This window comes from Castor canadensis, chromosome 11 (genome assembly GCF_047511655.1).
Source record: "Castor canadensis chromosome 11, mCasCan1.hap1v2, whole genome shotgun sequence".
NCBI classification, from domain to species: domain Eukaryota; kingdom Metazoa; phylum Chordata; class Mammalia; order Rodentia; family Castoridae; genus Castor; species Castor canadensis.
This window is the reverse complement of record NC_133396.1, coordinates 134635874-134660089: the sequence shown is the minus strand read 5'-3', so window position 1 is coordinate 134660089 and position 24216 is coordinate 134635874. Positions and strand designations below refer to the sequence as shown.

Below are 24216 nucleotides of genomic sequence, written 5' to 3'. Positions count from 1 at the left end.
ATGACTCTGAAACATATTTTGAAGTCAGGATTGTAATACCTCCAGTGTTGTTCTTTTTGCTCAGTATTGCCTTTCCTAGTCAAGGACTTTTGTGCTTCCAAATGAACTTTAGGGTTGATTTTTCGATCTCTGCAATGAATGTCATTGGAATTTTGGTGTGGATTGCATTGAATATGTACACTGTTCTTGGTAGTGTAGCCATTTTCACAATATTGATTCTGCCAAATCATGAGCATGGGAGAGCTTTCTATCTTCTGTTGTCTTTGATTTCTTTCTTCAGTGGTTTAATAGTTTTCATTGTAGAAGTCTTTACTGCCTTTGTTAAGCTTATTCCTAGGTATTTTATCTTTTTTGATAGTCTAGCTCATGTTAAAATGGGAATTTTCAAACTATTATGACCTAGAAAGGAGAATATAGATAAAGAGTCATACCATTAGGAGAACAGACAGAAGATATAGTCACAATGTTAATGATGACCTCCTTGAGATATTTGCAGGCATTTCTGAACAGGAGGGAGTTCATTTTTGATTAGTGTTGTGGCAGTGAGAGAAAAAAGGACCAATAGGATGATATATTACTAAGTGACATAAATGTGTAATTTTTATATGTTTTTCTTGCTATGGGGCAAGAGGAGATGAGCTTTTAAGAACCTTCTGAACTTCAACTCCTATGACACATAATTACATGTATATACATGTTTCAGTTATACTCTTTTACAAAAAATAGAGTGAATTTTGAAGTGATTTTAAACCTTTTAAATAAATTTGGACTTCAGTCAATAAGCATAACCATGGAAATCCCATCTTCACATCTTCACAACTGAGGGATCGCCACATTTAGGAACTGTTAAGAAAATACTTTAGAAAAAGGCTAATGAACAGACAACAATGAGCACCACACAATATTCATGTTAGGCTGATGACATTGACCCCATCTGTTTGTTTTCATGGTGCTCATGGTTCTTAAGCAGAGGAAATGTGTGCTTACCTCTCTTGGTATTAAACTTAGTGATATGCTTTGTTTTCTGTAAACCTCTTAAATAATTATTTTTTTCATCCAAGCATTAAAATGTAGCTTATAAAGCACTTATTTTGCATTAGGTCCTCATTTTGCATTCAGGAGGAACTCTACACTAAATTCATTCCATCTTCCAGTGAAGTCAGTATAAGACTTTGGGAATTCAGTCTTAGTTGGATGTGTGATTTGGTGTAGCATGAGTCTACTTCATTGAAATCATCTAACAATTTCAAGATCATCATATTATTTCATTTCTTTTTCTTGGTCACTTACTCACTTAAAACTCTTGCTTAACATATATTTGTTTTCAAGATGGGAAATCTCTCTGATTTTTCCTCTGTTGCTAAAATCCCTAGGGTTGTTTTTCTTAAACACTTGATTTATTTACACACACACACACACACACACACACACACACACACACACACACACACTTTACCCCAAAGGCTCCACATTTATAAAACATTCCTCTTTCAGATTTTTTTTCATTTCTCAGTCACAAGTGGAAGGCAAGTCTTAAAAATTCAAGACTGTATTCTTTGGATACTGATTTCTTTTGGGAGAGAGATGCCACAGGAATTCACCGGACTTGTATTGGGTACTCTCTTTCTTAAGATAGTAGTTAATAGTCAATATAAAGAAGAGAGATTTACCACAAATTAGATAAGTATCTAGGTCCTCTTATATTATGTTTAATTTTATCAAAACACACTTAATAATAACTAGCTATAGAGAGGTCTCATTAATAAAAGCACTCCACTTTCTGTACCTTGGCTAACGCGTTACATCTCCATTTTCCTGGTATACTGCAGGAACCTGCCAGCTGATATATGGTGTACCCATATAACCCAAAACTCTGTTCATATTTACATATAGTTAATTGATTTTTATGAACACTGACTTCTACATTATTTATGTATCTTTCTTTTCTAGAAATGACATGCAATACTCCTTATATTCCAAATGGCATCTACTCACCTCAAAGGATTAAACACAGAGCAGAAGATGAAATCCGATATGAATGTAAAAATGGCTTTTATCCTGCAACTCATGGAAATACAGCAAAATGCACAAGTAGTGGCTGGGTACCTGCTCCAAGATGTAGCTGTAAGTTTCATTCCATCATCACCTGCTTCTTGATTCAGAAATTGGCTAACGTTGTGATTCAAATGCTAAATCACCATCCAAGGAAACAAGGCTCTGAGTACCAACCCCAATGTTGCCAAAAAAAGAAAAACTACTTTATTCTGAAATTACTTTCTCTCAAACATATTAAATGGGCACATAATAAAAGCAAATATCTATCTAACTGTGTAGGTAATGTAGAGCCTTTAGAGGCACTCTTTACTTTTCAGAGGAGCTGATTCTTAGTATAAAAATCACATTTTTCGTAAACTAAAAATTCAATTTCTTGTGACTCAAAATTAAATATGTGTGTAAATGTCCATTTCTTTTATTAAGATGATTCTTCCAATATCTGAATTAAAACATTGGGTAAGAATATTGTCATCTACCTTTCTTGTGATATAGGGATTGAACCCAGGGCCTCACATAGACACTAGACAAACACCTCCCACTTGAGTCATGACCCCAGCCCTGCCATTTAATACTTACTATGTTAGTTAGTATTTTTATCATGACAAATAACCCCCAATATATATTTGCTTAACGCAACCTGTGATATTTCACAGTTTCTTTGGGTCAGGTATTTGGGATGACTTGATGAGGGAGTTCTGAACTGTAGTGTCTCCTTGTAGGTAAATAGAGTGTTGATGTCTGCTATAGTCCCCTGAAAGCTGGCAGGACAGCAGAATCAGATTCCAGCATAGCTATTTTGGTGGGAGGCCTCAGTTCCTTACCACATGGGTGTCTACATGGCTTACTTGATGACTGCTAACTTTCTCCAGAGCTGCTGATTTGAATGATAGGAAAACAGGCCTGGAAACCATTTATGGTCTATTCACTTACTGTTACTTCAGCTTTGTCTATTCTTTAAAAAAGTGAGAAACCACAGTGAACACATGCCCAGGAAGAGGGAAATTAAACTCCACTATTTGGGAGGAAGGAGTTTTGAAGTTCCTCTGTAGTTTCCTAAGACACTTACATGTAGTAAAATACCACTTGATGGAAGATTATTTTATTTCTGGGATGCTTCATAGTCCTTTTGAAGTTTCTGTCTGTCTCTACAATCATAAGAATTATACATGTACCATACATGTAAGAATTATAAGGAAAATAGCTCACTATTTTTGTTCTCTGTTTTTTTAAATTGTTGTGCTAGGTAAGGGCACATTGTGGCTTATAGTTGGCTTTTGACAGGTAGCTCTGTCCAAATGTATCTAGACTAACTGTGGCTGAACTACATCAGGATATCAACAAGATTATTTCATTGTGGACTTTCTGAATTTCTTATGGACATGATAAATTTACCAGTTACATTGTTATGTGCTTGTAATTTCATTAAATAATTTTATGTAATTATCAGACACAGGGCTTTTTTCTCAGACCTGCTTCATTATTTATTTCTGTCATCAAATATTTTAATGTTTTAGGGAACATATAAATTCACAACTGGAATGACACAAGGAATAATGAAAGTGAATCTACATTAGGACAGATCATTCGAAGAGAATCCTGTGTGCCAGGTTGAATTTAATAAAATGAAATTTAGAGTGATAACTCTTAAGATTCTGGGTTTGGTCAAAGAAATGAGCTGCTTAGTTCAGACAGATTCACAACAGCAACAAAAACCAGTGACTATTTTAGTGAATTTTAGGATTAGTGTGAGTCAACATTGAGATTGAACCACATAGATAATAGTGAGGCCATAAACTGCATTGGTAGGGGTGTAAGAAGTAGAATCAACCTGTTCTAAGGACTGACTCTGCTGATCAGACCCTATGGAAATACTATTCTGTGTCCAGGTACCACCTTGTTTCCACACCAGACAGAAGAGTAGCAAAGGGGCTCAAAAATATTATAATTTTTTAAATTTTATTATTCATATGTGTATACAAGACTTGGGTCATTTCTCCCCCCTGCCCCCACCCACTCCCTTACCATCCACTCCGCCCCCTCCCTCTCCCCCCGACCCCCTCAATACCCAGCAGAAACTATTTTGCCCTTATTCCTAATTTTGTTGTACATAGAGTATAAGCAATAATAGGAAGGAACAAGGGTTTTTGCTGGTTGAGATAAGGATAGCTACACAGGGAGTTGACTCACATTGATTTCCTGTGCATGTGTGTTACCTTCTAGGTTAATTCTTTTTGATCTAACCTTTTCTCTAGTTCCTGGTCCCCTTTACCTATTGGCCTCAGTTGCTTTTAATGTATCTGCTTTAGTTTCTCTGCGTTGAGGGCAACAAATGCTAGCTAGTTTTTTAGGTGTCTTACATATCCTCACCCCTCCCTTGTGTGCTCTTGCTTTTATCGTGTGCTCTTGCTTTTATCATGTGCTCAAAGTCCAATCCCCTTGTTGTGTTTGCCCTTGATCTAATGTCCACATATGAGGGAGAACATACAATTTTTGGTCTTTTGGGCCAGGCTAACCTCACTTAGAATGATGTTCTCCAATTCCATCCATTTACCAGCGAATGATAACATTTCGTTCTTCTTCATGGCTGCATAAAATTCCATTGTGTAAAGATACCACATTTTCTTAATCCATTCGTCGGTGGTGGGGCATCTTGGCTGTTTCCATAGCTTGGCTATTGTGAATAGTGCCGCAATAAACATGGGTGTGCAGGTGCCTCTGGAGTAACCTGTGTCACAGTCTTTTGGATATATCCCCAAGAGTGGTATTGCTGGATCAAATGGTAGATCAATGTCTAGCTTTTTAAGTAGCCTCCAAATTTATTTCCAGAGTGGTTGTACTAATTTACATTCCCACCAACAGTGTAAGAGGGTTCCTTTTTCCCTGCATCCTCGCCAACACCTGTTGTTGGTGGTGTTGTTGATGATGGCTATTCTAACAGGGGTGAGGTGAAATCTTAGTGTGGTTTTAACTTGCATTTCCTTTATTGCTAGAGATGGTGAGCATTTTTTCATGTGTTTTCTGGCCATTTGAATTTCTTCTTTTGAGAAAGTTCTGTTTAGTTCACTTGCCCATTTCTTTATTGGTTCATTAGTTTTGGGAGAATTTAGTTTTTAAAGTTCCCTATATATTCTGGTTATCAGTCCTTTGTCTGATGTGTAGCTGGCAAATATTTTCTCCCACTCTGTGGGTGTTCGCTTCAGTTTAGAGACCATTTCTTTTGTTGAGCAGAAGCTTTTTAGTTTTATGAGGTCCCATTTATCTATGCTATCTCTTAGTTGCTGTGCTGCTGGGTTTCATTGAGAAAGTTCTTACCTATACCTACTAACTCCAGAGTATTTCCTACTCTTTCCTGTATCAACTTTAGAGTTTGTGGTCTGATATTAAGATCCTTGATCCATTTTGAGTTAATCTTGGTATAGGGTGATATACATGGATCTAGTTTCAGTTTTTTGCAGACTGCTAGCCAGTTTTCCCAGCAGTTTTTGTTGAAGAGGCTGCTATTTCTCCATCATATACTTTTAGCTCCTTTGTCAAAGACAAGTTGGTTATAGTTGTGTGGCTTCATATCTGGGTCCTCTATTCTGATCCACTGGTCTTCATGTCTGTTTTTGTGCCAGTACCATGCTGTTTTTATTGTTACTGCTTTGTAATATAGTTTGAAGTCAGGTATTGTGATACCTCCTGCATAGTTCTTTTGACTGAGTATTGCCTTGGCTATTCGTGGCCTCTTGTGTTTCCATATAAATTTCACGGTAGATTTTTCAATCTCTTTAATGAATGTCATTGGAATTTTGATGGGAATTGCATTAAACATGTAGATTACTTTTGGGAGTATCGACATTTTTACTATGTTGATTCTACCAATCCATGAGCATGGGAGTTCTCTCCACTTTCTGTAGTCTTCCTCAATCTCTTTCTTCAAAAGTGTATAGTTTTCCTTATAGAGGTCATTCACATCCTTTGTTAGGTTTACACCTAGGTATTCGATTTTTTTTGAGGCTATTGTAAATGGAATTGTTTTCATACATTCTTTTTCAGTTTGCTCATTGTTAGTGTATAGAAATGCTAATGATTTTTCTATGTTGATTTTATATCCTGCTATCTTGCTGTAGCTATTGATGATGTCTAGAAGCTTCTGAGTAGAGTTTTTTGGGTCTTTAAGGTATAGGATCATGTCGTCTGCAAATAGGGATATTTTGACAGTTTCTTTACCTATTTGTATCCCTTTTATTCCTTCTTCTTGCCTAATTGCTCTGGCTGGGAATTCCAGTACTGTGTTGAATAGGAGTGGAGATAGTGGGCATCCTTGTCTGGCTCCTGATTTTAGAGGGAATGGTTTCAGTTTTTCTCCGTTAAGTATAATGCTGGCTGTAGGTTTGTCATATATAGCTTTTATAATGTTGAGGTACTTTCCTTCTATTCCTAGTTTTCTTAGAGCTTTTATCATGAAATGGTGTTGGATCTTATCGAAGGCTTTTTCTGCATTTATTGAGATGATCAAGTGGTTTTTGTCTTTGCTTCTGTTAATGTGGTTTATTATGTTTATTGATTTTTGTATGTTGAACCTCCCCTGCATCCCTGGGATGAAGCCTACTTGGTCATGGTGAATAATCTTTTTGATGTGTTGTTGAATTTGGTTTGCCATTACTTTGTTGAGGATTTTTGCATCAATGTTCATTAAGGAGATTGGCCTATAGTTCTCCTTTTTGGAGGTGTCTTTGCCTGGTTTTGGGATAAGTGTAATACTGGCTTCATAAAATGTGTTAGGAAGTTTTCCTTCCCTTTCTATTTTGTGGAACAGTTTAAGGAGGGTTGGTATCAGTTCTTCTTCAAAGGTCTGATAGAATTCAGCAGAGAATCCATCAGGTCCTGGACTTTTCTTTCCAGGGAGACTCTTGATTGCTGCTTCAGTTTCACTTTGTGTTATAGATCTATTAAGGTGGTTAATTTCCTCTTGGTTCAGTTTTGGATGATCATATGTATCTAGAAATCTGTCCATTTCTTTAAGATTTTCAAATTTATTTGAATATAGGTTCTCGAAGTAGTCTCTGATGATTTACTGGACTTCCATGGTGTTTGTTATTTCCCCTTTTGCATTCCTGATTCTACTAATTTGGATTTTTTCTCTCCTCATTTTAGCCAGGTTTGCCAGGGGTCTATCGATCTTGTTTATTTTTTCAAAGAACCAACTTTTTGTTTCATTAATTCTTTGTATGGTTTTTTTGGTTTCTATTTCATTGATTTCAGCTCTTATTTTTATTATTTCTCTGCTATTTGTTTTGGGATTTGCTTGTTCTTGTTTTTCTAGGAGTTTGAGATGTATCATTAGGTCATTGATTTGGGATCTTTCAGTCTTTTTAATATATGCATTCGTGGCTATAAACTTTCCTCTCAGGACTACCTTAGCTGTGTCCCATAGGTTCCAGTAGGTGTGCTTTCATTTTCATTGACTTCCAGGAACTTTTTAATTTCCTCTTTAATTTCATTGATGATCCATTCTTCATTAAGTAATGAGTTATTTTCAAAACTGTTATAATAATATCGACTTGTAACTGTGTCTCATTCTGTACTTTTGAAAAGACTTCACAATGGTTAATTTGTTTCATGTTCTATGAAACACCATAATGAGATGGATAAACACATTTATTCTGCAAGTGACCACCATGTTTCAAATCTCTGCTCTATAATTGAATGAGAGTTCTAGCTGATTTGTGAAAATATCTCTCTATCTATAATCCAAATACTCAAACTTACCCAAGACACAGTTACTGTTAAATGACACACATACTAGCATAGCATAATGCAATTCATAAAATCCAAAGGTAAGTGGAAAATACTCTAAAATTTTTTAATCAAAAAAAGTGGTGCAGAAACCAAGTGCCAGTTGTTCACACCTGTAATCCTAGTTACTTGGGAGGCTGATATCTGGGGGATCACAGTTCAAAGCAAGCCCAGGAAAATAGTTCATGAGACCCCATATCCAAAATAACCAGAGGGGAAAAAAGAAATGGCTGGAGTTGTGACTTAAGTGGTAGTGTACCTGCCTTGCATGTATAAAACCCTTAGTTCGTATCTCAGTCCCACCCCCCCCCTACAAAATGTGGCATGGACAAAAAAGTAAATGTTACTTGAAAGAAACAAAACTAAATCCTAAATAAACAATTTAATTTCAGCAGTGGAGGTGTAATAAAAACCATGATGTGTCTGTCAATGATAAGAGATAAGAACTGAAGACCAAGAAAGTGTACTCAGAAAAGTGTCATTGTACAGCCATTGTTACAGAAATACACATAGGACCAGCAAGAATTCAAGATTCATAATTCATAAAAAAAGTGTTAGAAACTTCTTGAAAAGTTTCCTAGTCAAACAAAAAGGAAATGGGTCAATAAATTTAAGGATGCTGTAAAATATTTGGAGTCTGTGTGCGTGTGTCTGTGTGTGTGTGCGTGCGTGTGCGTGTGCATGTGCGTGCATGTGCGTGCAGAGGAATTCTCTGAAACATGTTGCATAATGTTTGCTAAAATAGAATCATAGCTCATGGAAAAAATGAATACTATTCTAACATTTAAAATGCTAATTGTTTTCAATAAGCTCACGAAACGGAAATTTTTTGAAAAATATATGTATACCTGTTAATATAATAAGCAATGTAGCACTGAAAGTGTGTGTTAAAATTATTCAATACATAAGAATAAAACAAGAAAATGCAATTTTATTGTACCTCATCTTAAAATAGTTTACAATATATTTAAATGTCTCAATTTCCAATTAAAACAAGAATAAACAAATGTTTATGATAATTTTAACTCTTTGGATATTAGCAAATATTTATAGTTCACTTCTCTGGTGACCCACAAGATCCAATTTCAACTTTGTTAGCAAAAACCTCCTTACATACCTCCGTCGTCTGAATTCTATGCATTACTTGTGCTGGAAACCTTAATATTATGTATGTAATTGTGATAATAAAAGAAGATTATCAACAGATCAAATCTCTGCTATGACTGTTCACTAAGATAAAATTTTTACTTACACCTTTTTTCTTGCAAGTGAAACCTTGTGATTTTCCACAAATAAAACATGGGCGTCTATATTATGAGGAGAGATACAAACCATACTTTCCGGTACCTATAGGAAAATATTACAGCTATCAATGTCATGAGAATTATTTGACTCCTTCAAACTCATACTGGGATTATATTTACTGCACGAAAGAAGGATGGGTGCCAGCAGTGCCATGCCTCAGTAAGTAAATTTCCTTATGATTATGTAAGTATAGTTCTTTCAAAGGGTGGAGAGAGAAGATCACAAAAGTGATTACAAATAAGTCTTGAATGACAGAAGTAGTGCCAAAGGCCAGTTGTGGTGGTGCACACCACAATTCCAGCACTCAGTAGGTAGAGGCAAGAGGATTGTGAGTCTGAGGTACCTGGTGAGACCACTCTATAAAAAATGGGAAGAGGGACCAAAGGAAGAGTTGTAGGAACAAACCCACCCCATTTTTGTCCTTTATAATGAGTTCTTTATTAAAATCATATCTCAAGTCTTTAGGTCTAGGGCAAATACAGCAATATTGTAAGACTTGGGTTGCATGACAAGGGGAGAACATATACGAGAGGTACAGGGTTAGATAGAAAACCCAAAACATGAAAGCATTTAATGTCCTTAGTCCAGAGGAATTAATACAGAAACCTTAAAGCGACAGAGGTCAACATGAGAAGGGGATCAGGAACCAGTGTAAAGATCAGTGAGAGATGAATCAACCTGGGTTGTAACACATTTATACATGAAAGCAATGCTAGAAATCTCTCTGTATAGCTGTCCTTACCTCAACTAGCAAAAATGCTATGTCTTTCTTATTATTGATTATTTCTACTCTTCAAATTCTAGACAAATATTAAAATGCATAGAAAAGACAATAAAAGTCAAACATTGGAAAAATCTAAGAAGTTAATAATTAACTCCTTTCATAAGCAACACAAACATCATGCCCATAGGATTTCACTAGTAACAAGTGATTATATTAAATAAAGTCATTATATTAAGTCTTACATAGTGGGAAAAAAGTGAAACTTTTCCATTTGTATATGTGTGTATATCTATATCTACATATAGACATATATGAATAGTCTATTTTTGGTATTAAAAACTGACAAAGGTATTACAAGTCAAGGAAATTACAGCTCATTATATATCATGGAAATGCATACAAACATTTCAACATAATGTTAGCAAAATTAACATAATGAATGAATATTATACATAATTCATCTGTATATTTCTATGTCAGTATCATCTATCTATCATGTATACATAACAAATCAAAATAATGTAGGGCTATTTCCATTATGTTATATTGGGTTCCATTTGCAATAAAGAAGAATTATAGTATGATTTCAGTGAAAAAAAAAGAGACTTAGCAAGAATAATTTATCATTTACACATGCTTTAATTATAAAACTAAAGATAAATAGCATCCTTTTAAAGCAAACATTTGGTAATAGTTTTAGTTTTTCTTAATTTCACATTATTTTTTAATTCTATGCAATCCATTTAAATATTCTAAAGATACATTTGTAATTTAGCATTTTTACCAAATTAATGTTTTACTTTCTTCTTGTTTTCTTTTATCATTCTTTGTTCTTTAGGACAATGTGTTTTCAATTATGTGGAAAATGGAATTTCTCCATCTTCATCCAGAACATATTTACAGGATCAATCTGTAACTGTTCAGTGCTATACTGGCTATAGTCTTCCCAACAAGGAGAACACAATTGTGTGTGCAGAGAGTGGCTGGTCCCCTCCTCCCAAATGCGTCCGTGTCAGTAAGTACACTGCTGTGAGAAGCAGATAGACTGACCTACAGTAACTGTGGCAAATGTGCTCAGCAGCCATATTATTTTTTCCACTGTGTATAAGAGAATCTACAGATTTCTTGATAAACATATATCAAAATGAGTGCACCTATTAGTAGGCATTACTCCAGAGTACAATTGAATACTATATTTAAGTCATAATAACATATATATTGAAATTGCTTAATCACTTAACGATAAATGATAATAGAATTAAAAATAAATAGGGTGATAGCCATATGTCACTCAAATGTCTAAGAAATGCTATGACATTTTACAGTCATGCTCTTTGTCTATGAATTACTCTGATGTGTAACTGGGAGTGGATTTCCTGGACACTGTGCATGCTCTAATTTAGGATTTCTCTTGTGGTCGTCCTCACAAATTTTTACGTCTACAGTTCATCCTTGTTCTCCATACTCACTACCGATGTCACATTTAAATGTTTACAAAATAAATGTCTATAAAATATTACAACACTGTAGTGTTGATATCCATTTTTTATTATGAATTGGGTTTAGCGCCTACAGCCATAAGTTAATTGTAAGTTAATTATTTTAATCTGTGAAATGTGGTTTGATGTTTTTCTTAACATCTTTCTAGAGGTTTAGTACTTATTGTGAGAATCAGTATTTCTAAATATAAAAATGTGTTTCAATTACATCATTTCAGATGTGTTCTTCATATTTGTGGCTTACCAGTTGTGTATTTTACTATAAATTTATCAATTTGTTTTGCAATTAATGTTTTTATGTCTTTTTAAAGTAATAGTTCTTCAGGAATATAGAGACATTATACTTTTAATTTTAAAAATCATAATATTTTGTCTTTCTTTTTCATAGTTTTAATTCCTTTGGATTTTTTAAAATTCATTTATTCACATGTGCATACATTGTTTGGGTCATTTCTCTCCCTGCCCCCACCCTCTCCTTTGGATTACATTTTTATACACAATAATAATCAGTTTTTTAATAAAAAGTGTGGGAAGCCCCACATATCCATTATCTAATATAGCATCTGTCTCATATACCATGGGTCTCACTGCCATGACTGTTACTCTGTGTATTCTATTTTGCAATATTTAGTTTATAATTTTTCAACTCATGTTGTATAATCCTCTATCATAGTTAGAGTAAATTTACATGTACGGATATCTAATTAGGAGCTTTCACCCTAATCTTTTTTGTTAATTAGTCTCATTTTGGAGGAGGCAGGACTTTGATCTCTATCAATTTCCATTACTTAGATTCTGATGAAATCATGTTGGATCTCTAGAATAATTTATGGAGAATCCACAACTTTATGATGTTCAGCTTTAGATGGGGTATATTTCTTATTTTTAGACATTTTTAATTGCTTGACAAATTTTTGCTGACAAGAAGCTTTCAGCTTTGTGAGCTCTATTTTTAGAGAACATGTTTACTATTTATTTAAGCTCCATGAAATTTCTTTCTTATCTTTGATGATCTGAGCTTTCACAAGATTTATATCATTGACCTACCTAAACTCTGCAATGAGCTTTTATTTGATAATCTTTCCTTAGCACTGTTTGTGTATATATTCTTCATTTTATATATTCTGTTTTATTTTATTGTTATGCTAGGGTACATTGTGGCATTTACAAAGGTTCTTACAATATATCAAATATTTCGTACTTGAATTCACTCCCTCCACCATTCTCCTTTATGCTCCTCTCCCCCCATTCATGGAATAGTTTCAACAGGTCTAATTTTCCCATTTACATCCATGTGTACATGATATTTGCAACATACTCACCCTCCTACAGCCTTTCTCCACCTCCTATCCCCCACACTGCTGTCAAACCCCTCAGCCAAGACCTGTTGCACCCGCCTGCTCTCTGATTTTGCTAAAGAAATGACAGTTTTGCTAGTTTATTACAGCTACTTCTATATTATTTATATCTGTAATCTGTGTTACTTGGTTTAATTTGTTTTGAACATAGTATTTTTCTTATATTTCTACATTTTTTCACTTTATAAATTATATTCAGATTGCTTTGACTTTTTTCCAAGTAACTCAACAACATTTAAAGTTTTGATAGCTATAAGTTTAATTTCCAAGTGCCATTTCTTTAAAATTACCCCTATTCAGGAATGAGTTATATGTAATAAAATTCACATATATTAAGTGTGTGGGCCAATGACTACATAAATGAGTATGTTTTTATAACTACAAACCCAATCAATCTAGAAAAAATGTTAATCTTCTGAGGAAGTTCTTTGGTGCCCTTTCTGTTCAATCTGCCCTGAACTCCACCATCCTAGGTAATCAGTGCTCTTTTTGTTGTTATAAATTAGTTTTGTCTCCTACAACTTCATATCAAAAGATTTATATAATATGTATTCTACCTGATTTTGATTTTTAGCAAATTATCTGACAGTCTTCTGTGTTGTTGCTTGCATCTGTAACTCATTTTATTTCATTGTGTAGTAATATACCTCCATATGGATATATTAGAATTTCGGTGCCTATTTCATGATAGATAAGCATTTGGACTATTTTAATATTTTTTGAAATTATAATTGAACTGCTGATGAACATTTGAACATAAGTCTTTGGATAAGCATATATTTACTGTCTCTTGGGTACATATCTAAAGGTGAAGTTGGTGGGTCATATGGTCTGTGTATGACTAAATCTATGGAATCTCTCCTATAGAGTTTCATGATTATTGGGCCATTTTACATTCCTACCAACAATGTATGAGAGTTCCAGTTGACTTGTGTCCTCACTAACAAACATGATGACCAGGTTTTAGGTTTAGTTTTTGTCAGGATTATATTATACATGCATATTGCATAGTTGTATTTAGATTATATGTACACTGTTATATTATGATGGTGTTCCACTGAGTTTTAATTTTATTTCCTGGGTTAGTAAGAATAGTGAGTGCATTTTTATTTGCTTATTGGTAATTGTCATATCTTTTGTGAAGTTTTATTATTTTCATTTTAATTGAATAGTTTGTTTTATAATTCTGTTGTGATGGTCCTTTAAATGTTTGGTATACAATTCCCTCATTAGATGTATGTTTTGTGCATATTTTCTTACATTCTGTATTTTGTCTTCTAGTTTATACCATTTTATTTCTAGTAACATATATTTAAACTTGTAATGAAATGTAAATCAATCAGTTTTGCGGGTGTTAGGGTTTGAATTGAGGGCTTCACATTTGTGAAGCAGCTGCTCTCTACCATTTGAGCCAAACCTCTAGCCAAATCAATCAATTTTTGTGATTTATATTTTGCTGTATATAGGACAATTTTGTCAACCCTTATGTGGCCAAAATATGCTGTGATGTTTTTTGGAAAATTTGTATATTTACTGTCACTTCCATGCCAATGATTGACTTTCACCTAATTTATGTGTGAAATGGAACTTACATTTTTCACATGGGTTTCCAGTTCTAGTAAATTATTGGAAATTATATTCTTTTGCTCATTGAGCTCATTGAATGTGGCATATTTGCCAAAGTTTTGTTGAATGTAGGTGTGTGTGTGTGTGTGTGTGTGTGTGTGTGTGTGTGTGTGTGTCTTTTGCTGGACTTTTAGTCTTTTTCACAGATGTATGTTATCTATCCTTAAATCAACACATTCTATTTTGCTTCTTTTAATGTGTGTACTCCAACTTTGTTTTAAAATTGTAAAAAATAGAATAATGGCCTCCTCAAATATGTCTGTGTTCTGATCCCTGTGAGTCTGTTCTTCCCATGGCAATAGGGACTTCGTAGATGTCATTATGATCTTGGAATGGGGAAAGTATTTGGGACCACTGGCTTAAGATAACATGCAAGGGCACAGATAAAGCAATACACAAATTCTATAAAAGACAGATAATAAACATTTTGAATTTTTCAGACCATACAGTTTTTATGGTTATTATTCAACCCTGTTATTTAAGCAGGAAGTTGCCTTAAAGTAAGTTAATGAATGTGATTGCATTCCAATAAATTTTATTTACTGGTCTTAGTATATTTGATACATGATAATATGATAAGAAAGCCACTCCATAGACATTTTATGTCTTTCTATAGCTTATTAGTTATACAATGTTCTGAGGATCTGTTTTTTTTTATTTTATTATTCATATGTGCATACAAGGCTTGGGTCATTTCTCCCCCCACCCCCACCCCCTCCCTTACCACCCACTCCGCCCCCTTCCTCTCCCTTTCCCCCAATACCCAGAAGAAACTATTTTGCCCTTATCTCTTATTTTGTTGAAGAGAGAGTATAAGCCATAATAGGAAGGAACAAGGGTTTTTGCTGGTTGAGATAAGGATAGCTATACAGGGCATCGACTCACATTGATTTCCTGTGCGTGTGTGTTACCTTCTAGGTTAATTCTTTTTGATCTAACCTTTTCTCTAGTTTCTGGTGCCCTTTTCCTGTTGGCCTCAGTTGCTTTTAAGGTATCTGCTTTAGTTTCTCTGCGTTAAGGGCAACAAATGCTAGCTAATTGTTTAGGTGTCTTACCTATCCTCACCCCTCCCTTGTGTGCTCTCACTTTTATCATGTGCTCAAAGTTGAGGATTTGTTCTTGAACAAAATTCTGATGTGCATTAAGAGAGTAACATTTCCCCACCAAAGAAATCCTATCATACAAATAACCTATAAAATTGGAGCCAAGACAAGGCACTGTTAAGTCCTTCCAAATGTTTATCTACAATATCTTATTTAACCTTATTGTGAGGTTCTATACTATTTTGAGATTATACTATTTTTAAATAAATCCACCACTACCTAATCCTGACATTCATCTTCAAACAAAGGGGACATTTTCTGTAGTCAAATTGCTTTGACTTTATGAATATTAGTAAATACAGCCATATAACTATGATATATTATTTTGGACTTGGTCTTTTACATGATATCAATGCAATAATAACTTTTCCTTTTGTATTATGCACCTATAAGTTCCCTTTTGTTCAAGAATATTCCCCTTTATGTTCATTTAGCATTAATTTTAACATATATCCTTCATTCATCCATCCAACCAAAGTTGGAATTACAAGGTTAAGCCTGAGAATTGAGATATATGATATACTATCTAGGTAATACTTTTCTTTTTGTCCATTCTGAGTTTCATGGAAGAGGGGTGGGTGATACATGGTCATGAAGTGATTTCTATTCACTTTATAGAAAGATGTAGAAATAATTAATCCAAGTTTATGCAGGTGAAAGAAGGAGAAATTCATTTCCTAATACCTAAGGAATTTTATTTGTAAAACTTAGAGATATTAGCATGATATAATGTTTAGCAATAGGTACTTCCTTTATACCTCACAGGCAATCCAAGTCAAAGGTATATAGCATAAAGCAAAGCAAATATTTAAAAAATTAGAAGCATATAAGATGTTTAAGTTCTGGAGTTCTGCCCACGCATTCAAAGATTTATCAAAAGGTGATTGGTTTTTATTTTCACAGATATTGATTTGTAACACACATTTACTCATGCAAGCTATTCTTTCATTCTGTAACCACACCCACTCCACACAACCAAATTAATAAGTAGGCATTTAATTTTCACAATCCAATTTTTGATCACCCTACTACATTTGAGGTCATGATGACTTTAGTACATTGTTCAGTATGTTTCTTAGTCCATTGTTAAAATGTATCTGCAGTGAAATGGATTCCTTGACATATAACCAGAAATTCTAAGTTAAGTCTGTAATCCATAAATAGTGTAGAGAAATTTGCTTCAGTTACCAGATGTGAAAAAATTCATATCCAAAAGTGTATTCCAGCCAACACCATATGAAACTGAGAGCAAAAGACTTTACAAGATCTCTTGCAAGGTGAGCCATAGCTACATTTGGCATGTAATGGTGTCATTACTTTCCCTGGAAGATTTTTTTTTTAACTGAGGCTAGTATTCCTTGGTATGATATTTCTCCCAATATCAAACAATTCAATTAAGTTGTGTGCTTTTTTTGCATTGATTTTGGACCTGGGATTGTCAAAAACTTCTTGCTTTTTTCAGGAATGTCGCTATTCCATCTGGCTAAAATTACTCATAAAAATTTTACTCATAATGCTAGGCTTTGTACTTTGGTAAGGTTATTTAGCCACTCAATGGTGTCAAGTAATTAACAAGTCCTAGCTTGATCTTCAGATTGAGATATCATCATTAGTCAATGATATATATTCATTCATCAGTAAATCACATTATTTTTCTATTGAATCAAATCTAAACATCTCATAACCATTTGTGATGATAAGCAGAGGAATTAAAATACACTTATTGGAATGTGGTCTGCATATGTGCAAATCAATAGTGGTTTTCTTTGAAATAATCACTGAAAAGAAAACATTAACAAATGGATTACAGAACACCAATTTTCCCTGGCTTGTGAGACTTGAATTATTAATGCTGCTGTGTTTGGTGTGCCTGAAAATATTACTTTTTCAGTGTCCTATAATACACAGGCAATCCCCAGCATCCATCAGTAATTTTTGTTGGCCATATTTATCTACTAAGGAATGAAGAGTATTAGTATTCTATATATAAAATCCTTAATTAAAGCAAAAAATTTTACAATTTCAAGTACCTGTTTTCTGAAATTTTACATACTGAGAAGTTATTTTTACTTTTTGTTGTACAGCTTTATGTAATATTTTAAAAGTATCATAAATAATGGCTTTGTCATTGCAAAACTTACCTCGTGCTGCCCCTTTGAGTCACACCCAGCTCCAACCTATCCCCTGGAAATCATTGATCTGCTCTCGAAAAAAACGGTATTTTTTTTCCAGCATTAGACACAGAAAACATTCAGAATGTATCCCTTGATTATTGCTTTAATTAGCATAATTGCTATTGTTAATCTTATTGATAGTTTATTTTTTATTGTGCCATAGTTTTTATTAATCCATTCACCCATTGTAGGGGATTTGGGTTGTTTCCCATTTATTGGCATTTGTGAATCATGTTTCTGAAATATATTTACATATGTATTTTTGTATGGATGTAAATTCATTTGTCATGGATGAATACCTAAAAATGGGTATGCAGGATCAATGGTAAGTGTATGTTTATTCTTATAAGAAATTGGCAAGCTATTTTCCTGAGTGACTACCTTCTGCACTCAAATAATCATTGTTTGTATGATTCAACTTGCCCTACACCCTTGACATCATTTGAGATGGTGAGGATTTTTACCATTGAATTGCTTGTTCTAAGGTGTCTGTGTTGGTGTCTCATTCCTCACTGGCAAATGCTGAAGAGCATAGTTTTCTGTGCTCATTTGCCATCTCCATATCTTCTTTTAAAGCTTTTTCCCATTTTCTTTGGGTTGTTTATTTTGTTATTATTGAACTTTGTTGTTATTATTATATATATACATATATATTTATATTTTATATATTTTCAGTGTACTCTCTATCAGGTAGGTATTTTACAAGTACTTTCCTCCCATTTATAGCTTCATTGTTCATTCTAGCACTGTCTTTTATAGAGCAACAGATTTTAATTTTGATATCACACAATGTATCATATAATTCATTTTAGGGATTATATTTATTTTGTCATCTAAAATTTCTTTTCAAAACTGAAGTCATATAGTCTTCTAGAGGCTTACATTTTGTATTTAGATATATGATAACTTTTGAGTTACTTTTTGATGAGGAATGCGTTAAGGCTTATCTGAATGCCCAATTGCTCTAATTCCATTTGGTGAAAAGACTATTCTTTCTCCATTGACTAATTTTTGATTCTTTGTTAAAAATAACAATCGGCCATATGTGAGTCTAGTTGTGGACTCCCTGTTCTTTTCATTACTGTATTGTTTGTCTTTCCACCAATATCACAGGCCATTTTAATTACCATCATATTTTATAAGGCTTAAAATCTTGTAGAATGATGAATCTTCTCACTTCGTTCTTCTTTCACAATTAAATTTTAACTAATACAAAACATATTAATGGGGTAATGTGCTATTTGTCTATATGTCTATATTAAGGAATGCTTAAATTAGGATAATATATCTTAGTGCTCAACATTGTGAAGAATTCTTCTGTTATTGTAGTTTTTTGCCTCCCAAGTGACTTTTATGTTCTCCCTCATATGTGGACATTAGATCAAGGGCAAACACAACAATGGGATTAGACTATGAGCACATGATAAAAGCGAGAGCACACAAGGGAGGGGTGAGGATAGGTAAGACACCTAAAAAACTAGCTAGCATTTGTTGCCCTTAACACAGAGAAACTAAAGCAGATACCTTAAAAGCAACAGAGGCCAATAGGAAAAGGGGACCAGGAACTAGAGAAAAGGTGAGATCAAAAAGAATTAACCTAGAAGGTAACACCCACGCACAGGAAATTAATGTGAGTCAACTCCCTGTATAGCTATCCTTATCTCAACCAGCAAAAACCCTTGTCCCTTCCTGTTATTGCTTATACTCTCTCTACAACAAAATTAGAGATAAGGGCAAAATAGTTTCTGCTGGGTATTGAGGGGGGGGAGTGGGAGGGGGCGGAGTGGGTGGTAAGGGAGGGGGTGGGGGCAGGGGGGAGAAATGACCCAAGCCTTGTATGCACATATGAATAATAAAAGAAAAAAGAAAAAAAAAGTAACCTCCTTATGTAGGAAATGCTGTGTTTGTCCCTGATTTATAGATCAGTTTGGGAGGAATTGATATTATAATGGGTTAGCTTTTAAAATCAATTTGAAGATGATATATCTGTATTTAGTTAGATCTTTGATTTCTTACAGCAACATTTTGTGGATCCTACATATATTTTGTTGATTTTATACGAAATCCATGTTTTTATACTAAATATAATTATGTCATATTATCTACTTTTTCTTGAGTGACCTGTGATAATTTAATTAACTTAAATTGTTGAAAGCAGTAATATGACACTGTTTCTAATCCCCCAATTTTTTAATATGAAAATTATAGTACTGCCATTCCTATCATTGGTAAAATTAGCAATGTTAGGATTTTCTAAAACAATAAAAGGACTTGTGTTCATTGTTTTCAATATTGGGGATTGAACTCTGGGCTTCAAGTACTCTTCCATTTGAGCCACACCCCAACCATTTTGCCTTTAGTTTGTTTTTCAGACAGGATCTCTTGCTAATTTTGCCTTGGTATGAGATTGTGATTCTCCTACCTCTACCTCCTCAGGAGCTGGAATTATAGCAACATACCACCACACTCAGCTATGGGTTCATTGTTTTTGTACATGCATGTTACATATGATTTATTTTACTTTTCTACTTTGTTATTCAACTCAGCTCCATTATGCTTCCTTTCATCTGCTCACTTCAAGTTTACTATCTTCTACTTTTTAATGTCTTCATATAGAAGATAAGGAACTTGATTAGAATGTTATTCCTTTGTAATATAGATATTTAGTGCAACTAATTTAGGTTAGACTGTTTTGGAGTCATTCCACAGATTTTGGAATGCGATTTATCCACTGATGATTGGATGGAGTAACGGTGGGCATTACCAAAAAATTTTTTGATTTTTTTTGGGGGGTAGATAATACCAAATACATTTTTATCCTCTAAATTCCTACTTATCTTTTGACTAAGGAAATAGTTTTCTCTTGGAGGTTTTTATGTCTGTTATTTCTCAATGTTTTAGATTGGAATCCTGGAAGACAACCTATTTTAAATTTTAAGAAGACTACATTTGTTTGATCAATTTTAAATTGATCCTTTTGAAATTACATGAACAGTGGCTAGGGGAGCCTTTACTATAGGGCTAATTAATTGGAATACTTTTATGGCCTCTTTTGTGGTCTTTCTGAATGATCTGGACAGTCAAGTTACCTTCCACTGTGTCCAAGTTTGAATGTTTCCCCGTGTTGTGGGTACTTAGGGAATCTGACCCTGCTATTCTCTAGCAGTCATTTGCCTCTGGTTGATTCTTCACCTGGTCTCATGTTTTGTCCCACACTATGTTATCTCAGCATTCAGCCAAGGAATCAAGGGGACTAGGTACACATTTCCAGAGCTCTTATTCAGTGGCTTCTTCCTCTCCTGTTTTTTGCGCTGCAAATTCTAGTGACCCTAATCGCTTTTCTTTGACTTGCTGGATTTGAGTTCTTTTAAAAAAAAAAACTGCCATTTTCTTCTTGGATTCTTCCCTTCTGTGCTGTGTTCTGGAAAGTTCCTCCAAACACAAAGTCATTTTGTCACCGGATTTCTCTTTTTTCTCTAGAATTACAGTCAGACAATGCTTGCTTTCTAATATCTGGTTAAGGTTGTTTTAACTAATTAGTTCAGTCTCATTTTTTATAGCTGGAATTCTGTTTTTCTCAATTATTCTTGCCTGGTATTTATAGTATTAATGAATTTCTTTTAAAAATCAGTTTTCCTTTATTAATTTTTCTTTTTTGTTTTCTATTTGATTTCTGCTCTCTTTATATTTTTTAAAAAATTTTAATTATGTTGGGTTTGCTTCTTTCTAACTTCTTAAATAAAAAAAGATTGATTTTTAATTGTTTATTTATTTCTTTTAGAGCTGTTTGGTTACAAATTTCCTTCTCAGCATGATTGTGTCACCACACAATATTTTACTTATATGTGCACCTTAACATTTAATCAAAATATTTAATGTTCTCTCTTGATTTTCTTCTCACCCATATCTAAATGAAGCTGTATTCTGGAAGAAACCTAGTAGCTGACAGAAGCCTACATTTCCAGTTTCAAGTTAAGTTATACATGATTTGACTTGAAAGGATGAATACAATACTCTTTCTCACTTTCTTTGAACTTTTTGTACTTGTTATGCTTTAAGCACACATTTATAACATTTCAAACTCTTGGAGCCAAAATTTGAAGCAACTATATTGATAGATTATCCAAGATCTTCACCTGATTTCTAGAAACCCGACTGGACAAATGAGTTCTAGGTGCCTAAGAGATCCAAACCATTCCCAGACCTAAAGCAACTCCCAGGAAAACTTAGTGCTTCTGATTTCTGGCATGCTTTAGAGTCCTAGATACATTAGACAAACCAATTTCCAAAACTTCTTGGAAGGGATTATGAGTGTTCTGTATTTCTTTGTCACAAAAAAATTTCATAAATGATATTGAGATATCTTTGGAAAGTCATAGCTTGTTTTCTTTGGCACAATACATAAATGATTATGACTATTCTATTTTTTATGGCTCATTTTTATATTGTAATAATATATGAGTACTTAAAAATGGTATTGAACATGTTCTCATGTTTTCCTTGCTCATTTCCATTTTAGAAACATGTTCAAAATCAGATATAGAAATTGAGAATGGGTTTCTTTCTGAATATGATTTTATATATGCCGTAAATAAACAGACGGAATATAAATGTAAGCCAGGATATATAACAGCTGATGGTAAAACATCAGGATCAATTACATGTCTGCAAAGTGGATGGTCAGCTCAGCCCTCATGCATTAGTGAGTAATTTATTATATTACTGTCATTATTCTCATAACGTACAAAAGTTTTGCTTTATTCTTTCTTGAAAATGTAACTAAATCATTTTTCCTTTTAAGACTAATTACTAGTATTGTGGAATATTAGTACATTTTCCCTTTTTCAGCTCTAAGGATCCTATGATTTAGAAACTAGTTAGGGAGCTTTATGTGTACTCTGTGTAAACTCATTTATTTTTACTGGAGACCTCTGCAACAGTTATATGTCCCTGTGTTTTAAATTATCATTCTTTTTTTGCTCCTAGATATAAAACTAATATCATAAGTTATGAGTCCATGATGTATAATGTCATAACTGTTTTACCTCTGTACTTTATGTTTGATATCATAAGATATGTCCACTTCTGAATATCTTCCCTCTTAGGGAATCTTTCTTAGGAAATCTTCATAAACATCTAGATATTGGAAAAAAGAAATGTTTTTAGGTGCTACTAATCTTTGCTTTAATGAAAGATTTCCCTGCAATACTACCTAAAAGTTAACGAAGATTTAAAAAGAATTATTAGTTCAAGTTTTCTCATCAGAAAGCCAGTCAGTGATAATTTTGAACTTCTATTTATCATACTTTATATGAGATGACTATTTCAGATATTCAAACCTACTGTTTAAATTCCTATTTTTTTCAACTTCTATACTTACTACAGTGCCTAGGTAAAGACAGATAAAGACAGGTGATGTATATAAGGATCACTTTATATTAAATTATGATCAATAATCCATCATAAGACTATTTACAAAAAAGAAAATGTTTTACATGATAAATGCATCAAAATTTTAGTTTAATTAACCCATTCTTTCCTATATGCCACAATAACTAATGTCTGGTATCTTAATTCACAAAATGTTATTATACTTTCCTAAAAAGAGTAAGATCCATTTGTGATGTCTTATTTTATTATTAGTATGTAATGAATGCATAAGTGAATTGAGAAAATTGTTATTTAAGTAAAATTTTCAGAGGCTGTAGGTGATGGGAAAAAGATTATGCAGCAACATGTTTTTCACTTATAGTAACAATTCCAGGCAATGATTTATCATTGGTCTTACATTATTTTTATACAGTGCTTGATTTGTTAGCACATACTAATCAATAAAGTTTTTTGTTCTTGGTGTGAAAATTCCTCATATTGTCCATTAAATTACCTTAAAAATGAAATACTCAATTTTATTGTGTATTAGAATCGTGTGACATGCCAGTATTTGAGAATGCTAAAACCAAAAGTAACAGCACGTGGTTTAAACTCAATGACAAGTTGAACTATGAATGCTTTGTTGGATATGAAAACAAATTTAAACGTAGCAAAGGCTCCATAGTATGTGAAAATGATGGATGGTCTGCTATGCCCTCGTGTTATGGTAAGTTCTGTTTGTTTTTTCAGGAATACTTGTTTTTCTAGATAAAAATAAATTCACATCCATTCCACTTTAAATATTTGCAAAATTTTTCTAATGACATTTGAAAATGAATAATAAGAACGTCTACTTTCTCAGTTAATGAAAACTAGAAGAGGGTGTGTTTTAAAACAATGTATTTTTAAAACAATGCATTAGCCACACATGGTGGCACACACCTGCAATAGTAGCACTTGAGAAGCTGGGACAGGAGGATCCCAAGTTCAAAGCCAGCCTGGGCTGCAATAGCAAGACCCCCAACCTCAAAAAACAAACACACAAAAAAAGAGAAAAATGCATTAAACTAGTGGCTCCTACCCAAGACTCTCTTTTATGTTTAAGAATAAATTGTCTGTTTCCTCAGGTTTTAGGAGGGGTTGAATATGTGGGGAAATGAGAATTTGTAGGCTATTCCAAGCTAAAGGAATAATGTGTGCAAAGCTTTGAAAACAGTATTT

General features: G+C 33.6%; 1 protein-coding gene across 4 annotated transcripts in view; it reads left to right on the top strand.

Annotated features, from left to right (window-relative positions):
- Positions 1-24216, top strand: part of Cfh (complement factor H) — a 68458-nt gene that overhangs the window by 28202 nt on the left and 16040 nt on the right. For all 4 annotated transcript variants that reach the window (XM_074048729.1, XM_074048730.1, XM_020168558.2 and 1 more), the window contains exons 7-11: positions 1951-2124; positions 9106-9300; positions 10704-10880; positions 22145-22327; positions 23546-23722. In XM_074048729.1, the coding sequence (XP_073904830.1) occupies positions 1951-2124; positions 9106-9300; positions 10704-10880; positions 22145-22327; positions 23546-23722 (906 nt within the window). The remainder of the gene's footprint in view (positions 1-1950; positions 2125-9105; positions 9301-10703; positions 10881-22144; positions 22328-23545; positions 23723-24216) is intronic.